The sequence below is a fragment of the Leucopleurus acutus genome, assembly GCF_964270905.1.
Source record: "Leucopleurus acutus genome assembly, chromosome: 7".
In the NCBI taxonomy this organism is placed as follows: domain Eukaryota; kingdom Metazoa; phylum Chordata; class Mammalia; order Artiodactyla; family Delphinidae; genus Leucopleurus; species Leucopleurus acutus.
In genome coordinates this window covers 7,822,700-7,840,630 of record NC_139150.1, presented here as the reverse complement: position 1 = coordinate 7,840,630, position 17,931 = coordinate 7,822,700, and the positions used below count along the sequence as shown (strand labels likewise).

At 56.3% G+C, this 17,931-nt stretch overlaps 1 protein-coding gene across 2 annotated transcripts in view; it reads right to left on the bottom strand.

Moving 5' to 3' along the window:
• Window positions 1-10,876, bottom strand: part of EEIG1 (estrogen-induced osteoclastogenesis regulator 1) — a 37,244-nt gene extending 26,368 nt beyond the window's left edge. Inside the window, exon 1 of one of the 2 annotated variants that reach the window (XM_082843437.1) lies at window positions 9,851-10,876. In XM_082843437.1, coding sequence (XP_082699563.1) covers window positions 9,851-9,996 — 146 coding nt within the window. In that variant the 5' untranslated portion in view covers window positions 9,997-10,876. The remainder of the gene's footprint in view (window positions 1-9,850) is intronic. The other variant, XM_082843438.1, reaches the window with a different exon arrangement.
• Between the last annotated feature and the right edge of the window lie 7,055 nt (window positions 10,877-17,931).

The window sequence follows — 17,931 nt, the reverse complement described above, 5'->3', positions numbered from 1 at the left end:
TGCCATTCACTTAGTCCACACACATTAACTGAGCACCTACTACGAGCCAGGCCTGAGTGGGACACCGGGAAACAAACCTGGGCCTTGGTCTTGTCTGCATCCAAAAGGGGGGTGGCCATTCTCACCCAGGTCCATGTGATTCCTCTTTAGCCGACAGAAAACCCTTAGGAGGTGCTGGAGCCCTGGGTCAGGCCTTCTGTTGCATTCAGGGAGAGTACCCAGTCAAAGGCCCATCCCCAAAGACAGTGGTCAGGGCCAGAGCAGGCAGGAGTGGCTGATGCCTCCCCTCCCGCACCGTGCTCAGCACTTCTTGGAGAGCTGACGTGTCTAATGGTCTCCCCTGGCTCATGGGCCCAAGGTCAGGGGCCATGGCTGTCTCGGCCAATGCTGGACCCAGTGCCCAGTGCAGGACCAGGGCAGCAGCCTGGCTCGAATCACAAATGTTTGCTGAATGGGTGAAACACAGGAAGAGAGAAGAGAAACAATTAAGGGGAGAGCAGGAGGAAGGTGAACCTTTCCTTCCTGCTCCCACCCCTGGATCCTCTCCAATGATTGCCCTGCATTAATACCAACCACTGCCAGCCTTTCCTGAGCACTTACTCTGTGCCGGGGGCTATGTTGGGTACCTAACGGGGGCGTGGGGGCAGGGGGGTGGTAACCCACTTAATCCAAGCACCAAGAAGGAGCTTATCACTCCATTTCACAGAAGAGGAAAGCGAGGCTCAGAGAGATCCGGTGGTCTGGCAGCCTTGGGAGCCTGCCCTCCTTCTGAACCGCCAAGCCCCACACCCAGCAGCCCCTGCCAGGGTTTGCAAGAGGCAGAAGGAAAATCCCCAGCCAGAGAAGACTGCTGGCAACTGCTGAGTTAAGGCTCATAAGTGATGCTTATTGGGTAGCGACGGTTCAGGCTGCCCTGCCAGAAAGACCCTGGAGAGACCTGAGGACCTCCTCCAGTCTCAGGTGCCCAGCACGACCAAAGGTGTGGGTGTCTCAAGGCCTTTCTCACACAGACACGCGCGCACGTCAGTGCTCGGCTGGCTGGCTCTCAGAGCAGTCCTCCTAGAAGCAGGACTTTACAGGTCCCAGAAGTCCCCTCCAGACATGACTGCCACCCCAATAAAGACAACATCATCCTGACTCGTATCAGGATGGGTTTTTTTTTAATCAGAATGCTTTTGAACTTCATATAAACGGCACCGCACAGCATGCTCTTGTGTCTGGCTTCCTTCCCTCGAGGTTGTTTGTGACACTGTCCTTGTCGTGAGTAGCAACGCTGCTGCGTAGCAGGCTCGAGTTTTGTTTTTAATCATTCCATGATGACAGAGGTGGGAAACCGCTCCTCTCAGCTGACAGCCACCTCCCCTCCTACAATGTGGAGTCCCAAGTGGTCAACCCCATGGCTGCCCTTGGGGGTTCTAAAATACAACTCCGACTCTGATTCACACCCTTCTGTGGATCCCTGGTCAGAGAAGTCCAAGCCCCTCCCCGTGGCCTCCCCCGACCCCGAGCCCCCAGGCCACGAGCTCTTCCCTGCTCAGCACTCTTGCCCTTGCCTCCCTCTGCCCTGTGCTGCTCTTCTCTCCCCTCTCCCCCAGCCTAATCACCTACTGTCCCTGGGACGGAGCCCAGCATCCATTCCTGGGCACGGCACTGCAGGGCAGGGCACTGCGGGGCGGGGCTGGAACCCCGGGAAGCTGCACGGGGGGCCCACACACAGAAGATGTGCAGGAACTTGTCCCTGAGGGACTGGGGGTTGGGGAGCCGCAGGTGTGCTGCCTCTGTGGGTCTGCAGAGAGTCCAGCACTCGCTCAGAGGAAGTGGTGGGAAGTAAGGGCGCCTTGCGTGCAAAAAGGGCGCAGACTTCTGCCTTCCCCAGCGCCCTCCCCAGCAGGTTTAGTCTGGTTTCAGCTGCCGGGTGCAGGGCCCTGTGCGAGCAGGTCGCCCTGATCTAGGGAGCCCTCCCGCCTCCACGTAGGCACCCGCACCCCATTTGATGGAGGAGCAAGCCCAGGCTGAGAGGACAAGGCTGTTGGCCATGGTCACAGAGCCAGTGAGTAGCAGCCGAGGTGCCTCCCGGGGCAGGCACCAGCCCCTGCCCCCACCCCATCCCCCTAGGAGCATCCCCACTCCACACACAGGGTCAACCTGACACAACCCATCGGTGCGGCCAGCTGCCTCTCAATCGCAGCCTCTGAGCCCAAGGCAGTGCCCAGCTGCATGGTATGCAGGCGAGGGCTGCTCCTGACACGCGCTGATACCTCCCGCACCAGGGTGGGGAGGGGCTGGGCCCAAGCAACTGGTGGTGACTGGCACTTGGTCCGGCACCATCAGCACCCACACTGGTTCAGGTCCAAGGGAGAAAAGTTCCAGCCCTGCGCCAGCGCCAACCCTCAGCAGGAAGCCCCAGGAGCGTGATGCAACAGAGGCCACTCCGTGCTAAGACACTTGGCCCACAGGGGTGTACAAGGCCAAAAGAGGCCAGGGAAGGCCTCCCAGAGGAGGTGGCTCTCAGGCCGAGCAGGAGGTCAGCCAGGTGAAGAAGCGGGGGAAGGGAGCTTGAGGACAAGGCAACTGCAGAAGCAAACAACTAGAAAAGTAAGGTGTGGTAAAAGCCAGGGAGCACCAGGGGCCTGCCATCCACCGAGGGCCCCTGGCTTTCTCCCCTGCTCCCCCGTCCCCCAGCAGTCTGCCCTCTGCCTCACGTGGGGGGGCGGTCTTCCGCCTGCCAGAGTGGGTCCCAGAACTGGCTGTGCAGAGGGCCCCTTCCCGCAGGCAGAAGTCCCCTACACCCTAGTCCCGCCCCACCCCGGGAGCACTCCAGCTCTCACTGGCTCGGAGCCAAGCGCCCCAAGACAGGGCAGGTTCAAGCCAACAGAGGCAAGAAAGTGCACAGGCCCCACTGGGGACCCTGAGCTCCAGCGTGAGGCCCAGCTCCTTAGACACTAGGTGTGCTCCTCACCTGCTTCCCACCCCTTCGGAAGTAGCCTCTCCCCACAGCACCCCTAGAATCATGAGACAGAGACAGCACCCCAGTCAGTCCTGGCCCACAGGGAAGTTCCAGCTGCCACAGAAGGGCAACTGAGGTGCGCCATCCAGCCCACCACCCTGACTCAGCCAGGGATGGAAGGATGGGCGGCAGCACATCCAGTGCCTCGACCACGTGCCAGGAGCCGAGCTAGACGTTTGACAGGCATTATCTCACTTGGTCCTCCCCAGAACACTGCGAGGCAGACACCAGCCGCCCCTGAGGCTTAGAGACTGAGCCCCTTGCCCAAGGTCAAACAGGTGACAAGAGGCAGAGGACGGGAATGTCCTCCCCAGGCCTGTGCAGGGCAAGCCACCAGCCTGACCAAAGAGGCAGCACGTCCTCCATCGGGGCTCTTTCCTCCCAACTGTGGGCTGGCCACTCCCAGTTGACATCTGGGCAGATGGGGGGTTGGGTGGTTCCAGGCCTGCATTTGAGAGCCATTCCAAGCCCAGGCCACCAAAAGAAGCTCACCGCAGAGACAGAGGGTTTGCAACGACAGTCCTAAGCAGACACCAAGGCCAGGCACAGGCTGGGCAGCTTCAGGCCTCACCAAGGCCACCAACGGCACAGTGTGACCTCGTGGAGAGCCAGAAGGCCCAAGGGAGATAGACCTCACAGAGCACATCTGAGGCCCTGGGGGCAGGTCTGGTAGCCCCAGAACAGAAAGCACTTGCCAGGCCAAGTGGATAATGAAGAGAGACAGCCCTCGCCCTCGCCCCAAATTAGTTCCAGGTCTCGTTCTAAGCAAATCTGATGTCTCTCCCCTGCTCAAACCTTTCCGTGTCTGTCTGATGAGATGAGGATAAATCTATATCGGTTGCCATGGGTGCTATACTGCTCCTCCCAGCAGTGGGCAAGTGACCGCAGGGTCACCACCCAGCAGTCACCAGACTCCACATACTGAGTCCCCAGGCTCGCGAGGCCCGTGAGCAGACATGCTAGCAGCTATCACGAGGTCCAGGCAGGGCTTCGCGAATGCAAGTCAGGACTCCCAGGTACTGAAGAAGCAGAGCCCAAAAGCATTCGGGGCCCTCCGACACACGGTGTGGTTGCTACTGAGAACCCCTGGCCAGAGCAGCTCCCAGAACAGAGATCAAAGTGAGGAACACGCCTCAGGGAACAGGCCTCGGGGAACAGCCCTGGCTCCACAGGGCCAGATCACCTCGGGTCAGGGCTCTGCCAATGCCAGGCTGGCAGGCAGGTGGCAGGGGCTGCCAGGGTGGCACCTGCCAATGGTGTGGCCAGCTGGCGGCAAAGGCTGGGCTCAAGGAGCAGACACCAAGGCCATGCACAGGCTGACCCCGAGGGAGCCCGCAGCTGGCCTGGTGCCACAGCCTGGCTGCCATGGGTGGTCTCTGCAGCCTGCCAGCAAGATTTCTCTCCACAAGCACCCGCCTCCTCAGGCCCCAGCCTGTGCACGGAAGGCCTTCCACAGGGGCCCCGGGGAGCAGGCTGGCCCCAGCAAATGAGGGAGGCAGACCACCGTCAGGGATCCAAGGGCATGCAGGGGGTCAGGAGGAGCCCAGAGGAGGCAGCCCACGGAGGAGGCAGCGCAAAGCCCCTTGGGCCACATGCTGCCACGTGACACCGTTGCTCGATCTTCTGATTTAAAAGATTTTTGTTTATGCTGTCAAAAACTCTTAGAGCACTGTATAGGGCAACAAAACCCCAGCCGCACTTGGCCACTGTGCACTCTCTGAACTTCCATCTTCCGGCACCTACTAAGTGCTGGGTGTGCTGCCAGGAACTTGAGGACAAGGAAACCCACCTGCCGGCTCTACCCGCCCACCTTCTCACCAGTGTGCCCACTCTTCTCCCTCTGCCTGCCACGGCCCAGCCAGGCCACAACTCCAACTTCCCTTACTGAATACCGGTGAGGCACCCTGGCATCTTCTCCACCGGGCAGCCAAGAGCCAGCATCCTAATCGGCAAACCGGGCACACTGACCCCCTGCCCGTCGGCTGGACCCCCAAAGCCAGGAACTGTCCAGCCCAGCTACCCCCATCTTCATCTACTGCAGCCAGCCCCATGTTGCCCCTCTCCATACCCCAACCACGCCAGCCCCTTGCCTAGATCACTGACCAAGTGCCTTCCAGCTGGGGGCCTCTGCCTGACCTCTTCCCAAACTCATGGAGCTTATGTTTTCAGGATGGGGCACGTCACTGTGATAGGGAGGGCTTTCCCTTTGGCCCACAAGGCTCCCATGAAGAGTCCCTTCCTCAGGGAAGCCCTTCCTCTGTGATGCCCACAGGCACACTGCCCCCACCCCATGGGGAGCTCCATGGGAGCAAGGCTGTCTGGTCCCGGTCACCTCTGAAAGCCCAGGGCCAAGAGGGTGCTCGGTAAATGTGGAAAAGGGACCTGCGCCTGCCAGCCTCCTCCCCCTCCTCCTCCTGCCCCCTCCCCACTCGGCCTCCAGAGCGCCCGATCTGTGAAGGGAAGTGGATGCCCTGCCTGCCTTAGGGTCCCACTGCACCTCCACCTCCTTGCACCCTCGGGCCCAAGAGACAGAACTGTGTGTCCATCTCCACACGACCCTCCCTCCACATTAAGATGTGCATGACAGCAGGCCTCGCAGGGCAGCAGATTCAAGTGGCAGCTGCATCCTTTTCCAAGGAGGGAGGGAGAGGGCCTCGAGGAAGCAGAGGCCCAGCCAAGCCTGTGGTGTGTGTGTGCAAAGACCTGGCCTCCCCAGGCCCGGGCACAGGGCCTCCAGCTGCAGAGCTGACCTGTCCAAGGTCTTCTTCATGCCCCCCACAAATCCCAAACATCCCTCGGAGGTCTCCCGTTCCGGCCTGCTCAAGCCCAGGCCCACAGAGAGAAGTCAGTACCTGTATTCTGAGCAGGCATGCCCTCTTTCAAAAGGCTGCCCAAATAAAAACCCCACTGAAGAGACAGTTGAGAATTCAAAGCTGCCAAAAAGAAAGGACGGGTGGGAGCCGGCCCAAGTCACACAGTCTGCTTCTTAGACAGCCTGGCACCCAAGTGCAGAGCAGCAAGAGCCATCTGAGGGGCCCCTCTTCTCTTTCTGGCCCAGCAAAGAGGGGTACTGCACAGCGGACAGAAGTCGGGGCCAACCAGAGCCCATCCGGCTGTGCCATTAGCTCCTCCTACGAAGTGACCCTGAACAAGTGACTTCTCTGCCCCCAGCCTCAGTTTCCCCATCCATTGGCCAAGGAGGCTCGCTCTGCCTGTCTCCTCCAGAGAGGACTTGCTGTAAGGTAAATCAACGCCTCCCTCTCGCTCCCTCCCGCCACCAGCCACGTGCATGGGACAGGCCACAGGACCAGTGCCAGCTGGGCACAGAGACCTCTCAGGATGTTTGGGATTCCTCCTGCCTGAAAGACAGATTGGCTCAAGGCTGGAAGCCTGTGCCCAGCCTGCCCTAGGGAGACCACAGCCTGGTCCACTGCTTCCCGACTCACTAGACTTGGCTGGGACGCATCCCCCCTGGGACCCCTAGGAAAGCCTCCCAGATGCCATTTGGATGCGTCTGCTGGAAGGCCTCTAGGCAGAGACGTTGGCAAATGCCCATTGTGCCCCAGTGCCAGCCCGTGCCTGGCACCAACTCCACAGCAGTGGACTTCAGCCCCACCCCCACCTGTGGCCCAGAGGCCCCTTTTCCTCAGATCTCACAGGATGTAGCCCAGTGCCTTGAAATGATCCAAATCTGGATTTCCCTGTACCACCCAACCCACTAAAAAGAACCTCCTTCAAAGGTCTGAGGACATGACATGAGGCTGTAGCTGCTTCAAGCCCTCTGCCACCAAGGCAAGGCAGGGCCTTGGAGCCGGACCTGCCCACGTTTAAATCACAGCTCTGCCGCTCTCTTGCTGAGTGACACAGGTCCATCACTTTAGGTCTCTTGACCCCAATTTCCTCATCAGCTCACGGAGTGGTTCAAGGGCTCAGCTGATCATGCATTCGAGGTGCTCAGCAGGTCCCTGGCATCTAATAATGCACAATCAAAGGCAGCTTAAACCCTAATGATAAAATGGTTATTTTCCCAATTGCATTTCTAGCCAGATGACCTCGCCGGATGGCCGAGAGGATGAACAGACACAGCACGTGCAAAAACACTCAGCACAGCACCTCGCACGTAGCACTGAACATGGTAGCTGTGAGGATTATGGTTCATAAGGAGGCCTCAGAAAGATGAGGCTGGGGAACAGTGCAATGTACCACCTGTTCTACCTGCTCAAAGTGGGTCAGGCTGGAGCTGTGTACCCAGCTGTTGCCATGGCACCCAACACACAGGGAAACACTCTAGCTAGGAGGGTGGCTGCTGCAGGAGTGGAGGCTTGGGCCTGCTTTGCTCAGACACCACCCATGCTGCCACCACCCCCACTCCCTGGGACATGTCAGGGGTCTCTGGGGTTATGGACAGTGTGCTAATAAACTAAGCAGGTCTCGTCACCCCTGACCCTACCCCACCTCCAAAACAATAGGGCCTTGGCCCTCTGGAGAGGTGGGCTGTGAGGAGGGGCTCCCAGGCTGCAGACCAGGGTGTGTGGCATGGGAGTGGAAGGGTAGGAACCCAGGAACCCCCCTCTGCTGGGCAAAAGCCAAAGCAGCTGTAAAGCAGCCTCAGGTCCCAACGTGTGTGTTCCCTCCAGACACACATGCCCAGCAGCAAACAGGTACCCAGAGCCCATAAGTGCCAAGTTGTGTGGGGTTCAATGTCAGCTCTTCCCTCCTCATGCCACTCAGGTTTCATCCAGGATGAGGGCTGGGAAAGCCTGTTTAGGCAGGCTCAGCCAGGTTCAGGGAATCCATGGCCCCTTGCCAAGAGGGAAGAAGGGGAGAGAGAGGTGAAATCCAGACACTGTGGGCTGAGACCTGGAAATTTCCAGACTTTCCCGGATGAGGGGGCAGGTTTAGGGCAATTGAAAGGCTGACAGGTAGGGTGACAGTGGCCCCAGGGCCTGGGAAGCCAGCTGAGACCTCAGCCTGGGGCTGAATACTAATTCTTCAGTAGGATCCAAGACCCTGCCCCCAGCCCTCAGGTCAGAGGTAGGCCCTCTGCTGACTCCACCTGGTCCGCCCAAGACCTAGGAGGGGCTGGGGCCTGGGCCCCTCTACCATAGTAACAACAGCTGCTGCAACAGTCTGCCTGGTCAGACATGGTATACACAGTACCCATTCCCCATCACAACTCTAGGGGTGGGTATGACTTCTCCCATTTCACAGAAGAAGAAACTAAGGCTCAAAGGCAGAACAGGCTAAAAGCACATCCTGAGTTTGAATCTGGGCTCTGCTGTATTAACGCAGAGAAATCACTCCCTCCTTGAGCCTCTGAGCCACCTCTATAAAATGGGAATAACAACACTACAGGCCTCCCCCAACCTCTACTCTGCTCCATGGCATAGTCAACAGGTTAAGTGAGAGGTGCCAGTAAAACAGGGAGCAAAGCACCAGTAATTGCTGGTTCTTGGAATCAGAGAGGTTAGGTAACTTGCCCTAGGTCACCCGGCCACTCACTGGCTGACCCCAGGCCCTAGCTCTGAGCACCACAGCCCTTTCCCAGAAAGGCTGGGCTACTCTGTGGGTGGCCACGGGATCACAGGCTTCCCAGGCAACGAGGACAGCCTCCCACCCCCACAGCAAAGGGCAGCCCTTGTCTGAATTCCTCAGATAAGCAGCTCCCAGCCTGAGCCGACCCAAGTGCACAGAAAAGACACCCCACCCTGTCCCACACTGGAGATTCCTAAATCTGGGTTAGGCTGTATGCCTCCTCTCCCTCCTCCCAGCAGAACATTCGACCACCAGATTCATCCAACAGGTCTCCAAACAGGCCAAGTTCAGTTGACAACTGCAAGCCACTTACTCCCTCTTTCTGGGCCTCAGTTTCTCCATCTGTAACAGGCACCCCATCTCAGAACTGTGAGGCAGCTCCAGCTAACTGGGCCCACAAGGAGGCCTGAGGAGCAAAGGGACAGACCAAGGAAGGGAGCCAGTGGGTCACAGGCACTGGGCCAGGCCCTGCACCGCATTCTCTCTGCTGAAACTTCTTCACAACTGTGACAGAGAGACCTGTATTGGGCCCACAAAGTGGCCGAGCTAGGACTCAAACTCCCATCTGTCACACTCCAGGACTATGTGACCCCAGATGGGCCCAGGCAGTGGGCGCAGCTTGGGAACTCAGCCGCCCTCAGCAATGAGCCGGGCAGCTGGACCTGCAGGATGGGGAAGAACACAAAAACTAAACTTGACCGAGCCTCTTTCTTTCAGAGAGGGCAGCAGCCTCCTTGACAAGGGCATTTGCAATGCAAAGCAGTCCAGCTCCAGCCAGAAGAGGGCAGTGACTCAGAGGGGGCTGGGCAGACCAAAATCCAGCCACCACCCTCCAGCCAGACCAGGAGTGCCTGGGGCTGGACCTTCCCAGGAGCCAGGGAGTGCCAGGGAACCTGTGGCTGGCCCGGGCTCTAAATCATATGACAGCCCGAGTGGCCAGCTGGGTGCAAGACGCCCTGGAACACTCCTCCCCTTCTCAGCCCTTCGAGGCCAAACCCCACTGGGCTCTTCATACAAGTCTGCAGAATGGGCCTACTGTGGGCTGTGTGCAAGGCCCCATGAGGGGGCTGAAACAACAGACCCCCAGGTATCCGGCTGGTCACCTGCAGATGGGTGCCCAGCACCCTTCCAGCTTCCTCAGGCCTCAGACCTCTCAGATCACTCAGTCATGCCTTTGTGCAAACCTGCCCCAGACACACATAATCTCCAGGACTCTCTGGACCCCAAGAGGCACTTCCACACTCGCCAAGTGACTAGATCTGGCTCATTATCCCCCTTCCCTGCAGGGATCCCTGCCCCAGCTCCTACCTTGACGACAAGCTGACAAAATCCCCGCCATCCAGCAGCCGGACCTTGCAGAAGAGGACCCCGTTCACGAAGGGGACCGCAGTCAGCTCCTCCAGGGTGAAAGTGGTTTGGAATTTGAATTTCTTCTTCTTCATCAAAAAAGCCATGAGCGAGTTCCCTGAGTCTGAAGCCCCGAAGGCCAAAAAAAGGGGGGGAGCCAGAAATCCCCAGGATTCCTTTCCCTACACCACACCCCCTCCTCAAAACACCAGAGCCGGATCCCGCCCAGATGGTAGCTGAGGCGGCAGAGCGGATGGGGATCTGAGTCCAGAGGGCCCTGGTCTGAACTACCAGTCCAGTTCGCAGGCCGGCTGGCTTCACCCTCGGGGAGCTGGGGCTTGGAGGGGTTCGGAGTGGCCGGGGGCTTCACCGGCATGTAAACACTGGGGCATGGCCCAGGAGTCAAGGGAAGGGGTGGCGGGCGGCGCGCAAGCGGCCGCGCTGGCGGACAGCATCCCGAGCCGCGGTCCCTGGGGAGCTCACGCCGCGCGACTGGACGCGGCGGGCGGACCGGTGAGACTGAGAGCGATGGGCGGCCCGGTGAGGCCGAGGGCGGCCCCGCCCCCGCCCCGCTGGCGGCCGGGGGTAGGCGCCCACGCCGCGCCCACGCCGCGCCCACGCTCCCGCTCCTGGGTGCCAGGCAGCCGCACAGGTAAGTCCGGGGAGGCTGAGGGCACCCCCAGGGGGCGGCCGGGAGCTCTGGGGGCCTCTCCGGGAGGCGCGGCGGGGACGCTCCGGGCCAGGAACGTCAGGCCACTGCCCCCTCCCGGCGGGCACCGGGCCGGGCTCCAGGCAGCAGGGGCGCCGCCTCCTCCTCGGTCTTGGGTCCCGCTCCGCGGGTCCCGCTCCGCGGGCCCCGGCGGAGCTGAGGCGCCCCTCCGGCCGGCCGGTGGCGCCCACCTCACCCGCCGCCTCTGGCCAGCACCCCCGCGAGCAGCAGCGCCGCCGCCTGCGATCCCGACGCCACCGCCCGCCAGACGCTGCGCGGCCCAGCTCGGAGAATGCCGAGGCCCAGCGCGGCCGCCCGCGGAGCCGCCGCTGAGCGCGGGAGGGGCGGGGCGCTGGGGCTCAGCCCGCCCACGATAGGGCGGCCCGGCGGGGCGGGAGCGGAGTGCGATTGGCGGACGGCGGCGTGGGGCGGGACTCGCGGGAGGCCGCGGCAGCTCGAGGCGTTCGGATTGGTGCGTCGCCCATCTGGGCCCGCCTCCTCGGTCCGGGCGGAGCGGAGAGAAAAGGCTAGGGGCCCTGGGGAGGCAGTGGGAGGTCGCGGGGCGGAAAGCCCGGGCCGGCAGGCCGGCAAAGAGGAGGGCGCGAGCAAAAGAAAAGGAGAAACAATGACGAGAAGAAACAATATGAGCACTATGGCTGAAGTGGCCCTCCAGTGTCCTTCCAGATTTGAGTTCATTGACGAGTAGATCAGGCCCGGAAGGTAGCGAGTCCCATTTTTCAGAAAACACACCCAAGAGAGGTGGCCGGAACTAGACCATGCAGGTGTTTGGCTTCGAATCTCTATTTCTCAGCACTGAGGAGGAAAGTGCCTGCAAAGGCTTCGCCAGGGCTTGAGTTAAAGCAGTTCATCACGCAACCTGTGATAGAACCATCTTCTCCCTTTCCAAGCTTCTATCAAAGCCTTTTGTTGTTGATTAGCTTCTTACCTAGTTATGGCTGGTCTCCCTGACTGCATTAACTGCCCTGGACACAGAGACCAATTCAGGAGCTTTTTATTTCCCAGGCCTTCAACATATTGCAGTTCATTGATTCAGTCCCCAAATGTTTAGGTGCCCCTGAGCCAGGCTCGGATTTAGGAGTGAGACTGGTGGGCCTGCCATCTCCAACCTCGCCAAGCTCAAGATCAGGTGGAGAAGCAGACAGGGACACAGGCAGAGACAAATCTGGTGGATGAGGACTGTAATGGGGGACTTAACAGGGAGCTCAGTGGAGGCAGGGGTGGAGGGGAGGGGACTCAGAGAGAATGCCTCACAAAGTTATCCAAGCCACTGGCAGGATGCATACCCTGAGTCACGCAGGGTCTAGGCAGAGGGAGCCTCAAGAGGCCTGGCGGCCAGAGAGTGCAATGCCCACAGAAAGCTGTGAGTACCTCCATGCTCCTGCATTGTGGCTCTTTGAGAGATGCAGGAGGCGAGAGGTATGGCTGGAAGGCCTGTAATGGCTGGATCTTGCAGAGTCTTGTAGATCAGAGGAAGGAGGGGAGCTACGCACACGTTTTGAGCGGGAGAGTGACCCAGACAGATTTGCTTTTTGTTAGAAGAAGCTTGCTCTGACTACAGGTAGTGTGGAAGAGAGAAGATGGGAAACAGGGGTGAGGGGCCTGTTGTGGTGATCCAGGCCAGAGATGATGACAGCGGAACCACAGCACTGCAGGAAAACTGGAGTCCGAGAAGCATTTGAAAGACAGAATCAAGTGCACCTGGGGATGAGTTAGGTTGGGACATGTATCTGAGGACTCAGATTTCTGATTCCCTCCTGATTCCCAGCCATAAAATGGGTGGCAACCTGTACTTCTCTCCAGTTTGTCCCATAATTTGAAAAACACAGTTAGCCAGATAGGAGAAGAATGATAATAGCAGCTCCCAGTACTTTTATGTATCCCCATGTACAGCCTGGGAAGTTGAGGCCTGGAGAGTTTAAATTACTTGACTAGGGTCCTGACCCTGGAGCACAGGCATTAGAGTGCTAAGCTGTGCTGCTCACACTGGGGTAGGAGTGGGGGTTCTCAATAATCCTGGCTGGACCTGCTCCACAGGGGAAAGGCCTGTGGCTATCTGACCCCAGAAGGGGATTTCAGAGGAGGGAGCCAGCCAAGGATGTCCCAAGGCCCGGCTGACTTCTCAGCTGTGACCGTGAGTAACCCCAGGCCTCTCCAACAGGAAGCAGGGTGGGCCTGGCTGCCAGACTTAGCTCTAGTGGGGTATTTGTCTCTCTGAGCCTCTGGGCTGGGAACCCAGGAAGTTTCCCTTCCCTCATTTCCTAGATGGGTCCTGGTTAAGGGAGAGAGCTAGGTGCCAGGACAGGATGCCACATTTGGGGCGAGACAAGCCTGAGTTAGGATCCTGGTTCTGCTGCATATTGGTAGTATGGCCTTGGTTTGAAACACCAAGGCTCAGGGACTCCAAACCGAGAGGGGGTTCAGTATGGTCTGGCTAGGATCGCTTGCCCTGGAGCCAACAGAACTGGGTCCGAAATCTGGCTGACACAACACCGAAACCTGTGTCACACACACTTTGGGTATAGTTTTGCATGCATAGGAAGGAATCTTGAAGGAGACACTCTAAACTTTCCCATCTCTGAGCCACAGTTTCTTCGTCTGTAAATTAGGAATAAGAATATCAACCTTTGGGACTTCCCTGGTGGTCCAGGGGTAAAGAATCCACCTTCCAATGCAGGGGACAGGGGTTCGATCCCTGGTCAGGAAACTAAGATCCCACATGCCGCGGGACAACTAAGCCCTGGTGCCGCAACTACTGAGCTCGTGCTCCACGACTAGAACCCGCGTGCCGCAAACAACGGGGCCCATGCACTCTGGACCCCGCCTGCCACAACTAGAGAGAGAATAAAAACCCGCACACCACAACTAGAGAGAAGTCCACGCCACAACTAGAGAGAAGCCCGCACCACAATGAAGACCCTGCGTGCCACAACGAAGACCCGATGCAGCCAAAAATATAAAGAAAATAAAGAAAGAGAATAAATAAATATTAAAAAAAAAAAAAAAGAATATCAACCTTTCCAGAAGAGGCTGTGCCTGCAAAAGGCTCAGGCCTGGAGGGACGTGGGGATCTGAGTGAGAAGTCAGCTGGGAGCTCCAGGCTGGTACTTCCTTACTTCCCCAGCCCCCTAAATTCCCAAGCATAGCCTGTCCTTCCTCCCTGAGGCCCTGACCGGACATATGAGGAAACCAGTACCTAATAAGATAATTCAGACAAGTAAGTGGTCTGGAAAAGGAATCCCAGGAGAATTTGAGAGAAGATGATCGGATTGGGAGTCCTGATTTAGATGATCAAGGAAGGCCTCTGCAAGGCGTTATCTCAGCCCAGACCTACATAAGAAGGGGGCCCCAAGCACAGGAAGCTCTGGGAGCAGAGGCAGGAGCTGGCATGTTTCCAGGACTCTGTGTGCCTGGAGGGGAGTGTGTGGAGGGAGGAGAGAGAGGCGTGGAGTCAGGCAGGAGCCGGCTCACGTGGACCCTCTGGGCCTGGGAGGAGTTTAGGTTTTAGTCTAAGCCCAAAAGGACACCATGGGAGGATGTAACCAGGTTGGTGACAAGATCCAAAATACCTTTATGAAAGTGCTTTCCAGTTGTTTGGAAGGTTGTTTCCGGTTCTTTCCGTTCTTTGGAGAATGGATTGATTGTCAGCAGGCGAGAACAGAGGCAGGCAGACAGGTGAGGAGGCTATTACAGCCATTCCAACGGGAAACTGGTGGCTCAGACCACGGTGGAGCCAGAACAATGGGAAGAGAGAGGGAATACTCGTGGAGAAGTGATAATAGTTACCCACTAGAACTTTTGAATATTCCCAGGACTTTGAATTTGACTGAACGGCACCAGGTTCTCCTAGTCAGGAGGTAAGTGAGCACTAAGCACTGGAATAGGAGTGAGGGAGGGGTAGAGGGGAATGGAGGAACTGCGTGGGACATCAGCCTGTAGAACAGAATCACAGCTGGAGAAAGTGGGGGTACCCTTAGAGAATCCTTACCTTTATCTGGCCCTAGACAAACTCTTGTGATGCTATCTTCTTCTCTCTCGTTATAGCATGAGCTTCACAGGATCAGACACCTCACCCATGGTGTCCCCACATCCAGTTCGTGGCCTGTCACATGATAGACAGTCAATAAGTGGCTGTCCAAGGGATGGATGCATATATATCATGCATATGCATATATCCATACATATGTATGGGTGTATATATGAATGGATAGATGTGTGGATGGACGGATGGGTGGGTGGATGGATGACTGTAGATTTAACCTTGTCACCTCCTATTTTAAAACTCCTTGGTGTTGCCAATAACTATCAAAATTCAATATGCACAAGTCCATTTAAAGTAAGTTACCCAGGGCTTCCCTGGTGGCGCAGTGGTTGAGAGTCCGCCTGCCAATGCAGGGGACACGGGTTCGTGCCCCAGTCCGGGAGGATCCCACATGCCGCGGAGCAGCTGGGCCCGTGAGCCATGGCCGCTGAGCCTGCACATCCGGAACCTGTGCTCCGCAATGGGAGAGGCCACAACAGTGAAGGCCCGCGTACCGCAAAAAAAAAAAAAAAAGTAAGTTACCCAATAACAATACTCACACACGTGTACAAAGTTACATGTGCAAGATAGCCCTGCACCATTATATATTATACGAAAATATTGGCAGCAGCCTGATGTCTGACAGTGAGATGCTATCCAGCTATTGAGAAGGATGCTGGAGATGTGTGTGCCAAGGTGGAAGATGTCCACCCTATCATGGCAAAGCAAGCACAGACAATATTTAAAGGATGAGCTTTTTTATTTTTATTTTTTTTTAGGATGAGCTTATTTTTGTCAAGAAAAATAGATCTATGTGTGCATAGAAGAGAATCTTGAAGGATACACTAAATTGTTACCAGAGGCTTTCAACTAAGGAGAGGGTTTGGGGGGGAAATGTTTATTATTTTAATGAATATTCTGGGATATTGTTTGGTTTTCGTAATATGATAGATTTATTTTATAATTTAATAATATATAATTATAAGGATATTATTAACAAAAGGCCTTCCATGCTTGTCCAGCACCCTCTGGATAAAGTAAAAGTTTCTTTTCTTTTTTCTTTCTTTTTTTTTTTTTAGGTAAGAAGTGGATTTCTTTAGAGAGATACACATTCCATAGACAGAATGCGGTCCATCTCAAAAGGTGAGAACGGCCTTGGGAGAAACACACTTCACAGACAGAGTGTGGGCCATCTCAGAAGGTGAGAGAAAGTCAAAGGTTCTTAGAGAAAAAAAAAAAAAAGTTCTTAGCCAGGCATTCAGTCCCCTCTGGAATCAACTGCTCAGCCTCTCCCTGCCTGCCCTGCTCGGACCCCTGCAGCCCTGCTCAAAGGTCCTGGCCTTGTCCTCTTGCCCACCTGGTGACACCTACTCAGTGTCAGGCTTCAGCTCAAGCATCCTCTCCCACCCCATTCCCCCACATCAGGCACAATGCTCACTCCCTGCTCTGCGTCCCCAGGTTACCAACCATCTGTGTGCGGAGAAATGAGGGCTCGGCCTTCTGTTTTCTGTCACAATAACTGGTGTGTACTTGGCATTCATTGGAAAGGAGCTGGGAGGGCGGGAGGAATAAACGGAAGAAAGGAAGAGAAAATGAAAGGAAGAAAGAAAGGGGAAATTGAGGTTGGGATGGAAAATGCCACTTGCCCAAATCACCCTGAGGGCAGGCAGCTACCCAGCTGACCTGCTGTCTCAGTCACCTGACAGCCAGCACAGAGCGCCACGCCAAGCCGTTTTCCCAGCGCTGCTTGCCACAGGCGCTCAGTGCTGATTCAGTGGTGACTCGGCTCCAATTATTTGCAGAACTGGAATGACAGCTGAGCCACCCCAGCAGCTGACCAAGGGCGTATCGATTTGTGCTAGGCTCCTTGCGAATATCTGAGCCAGTCACACATGAAGATAAAGGCTCCAAAGAACCCACCCACGGTGATCTGTCCTGCTTAAACCTCCCACGGCCAAGTGCACAAGTCTCCCCATTGATCAGCCAACTCTGCCCTTTCCAACCCAAGCCTGACCATCACTCGCGGAGAGTAGTCATGGTTCAGAACACGGGATCTGGAGTCAGGCAGCCTGGGTTCCAGCCCAAAGCTTACTGAGTCAAAGGGTATTTACATATTTACTGTTGAGAGATGGTGCCAAACTGCCTTGCAAAAAGTTGGACCCATTTATACTCCCACCAGCAGTATAAGACAGTGCCCGTTCCCATACTTTCTCCACCTTTACCAATCTGTTTCAAAACAAAAAAAAACAAAACACCCTCTACTACCATGCTTGCATTTCTTGCACTAGCATCTTTTCATCTTGTTTTGGCAATTTGAATTTCTGTAAATTGCCTGGCCGTATCCTTTGTCCATTTTTAAAAATTTGAGTTGTCATCTTTTTGTTATTTATTTGTAGTAGCTTATTACATATTTGGATATCAACCTCTGTTATAAATGTTAAAGTATTACTTCCACTTAATCAGTGGTCACTGGACTTTGTTTATGGTGTCCATTTGCCTCACAGCAGCTCTTACCAAACCCCAGCTAAGAGATAGGAATCCACCTACTTCAGTGGAGAGAGCACTGGATTGGGAGTCAGGAACCTGGGTTTTGAGTTCTACCTCTGTCATTGATTCACTGTGTGACTTTGAACCAGTCCCTGACCTCTCTTTCACTATCTGCTAAGTAAGAGCATTGAATTGAGTAGTCTCTGTAGACCTGTCCACCTCCGTGGTCTAGACAAGCACTATTAATAGAACTTTCTGCAATGATGGAAATGTTCCATCTCTGCACTGTTCAATATGGTAACCACTAGCCACATGTGGCTATTGAGCACTTAAAAATGTGACCAGGGCTTCCCTGGTGGTGCAGTGGTTGAGAGTCCGCCTGCCGATGCAGGGGACGTGGGTTTGTGCCCCGGTCCGGGAAGATCCCACATGCCGCGGAGCGGCTGGGCCCGTGAGCCATGGCCGCTGAGCCTGCGCGTCCGGAGCCTGTGCTCCGCAATGGGAGAGGCCACAACAGTGAGAGGCCCGCGTACCGCAAAAAAAAAAAAAAAAAGTGACTATTGTGACTGAGAAACTGAATTTTAAACTCCATTGAATTTAAATTAAAAACTTAGATAGCCACAGGTGGCTAATGACTACCGTATTACACAGTGCAAGTCCGGACGGTCTAGATGCCCCACCTCTGAGTATGCTGTAATACAGTTTAATTAAGGCAGCAATGGAGAGTCCCTTTGTGACTTGGGGAAGGTCATTCAGCCTCTCTGAGCCTCAGTTTTCCCATCTGTCCAGTGGGGCCACAGCAGTCCC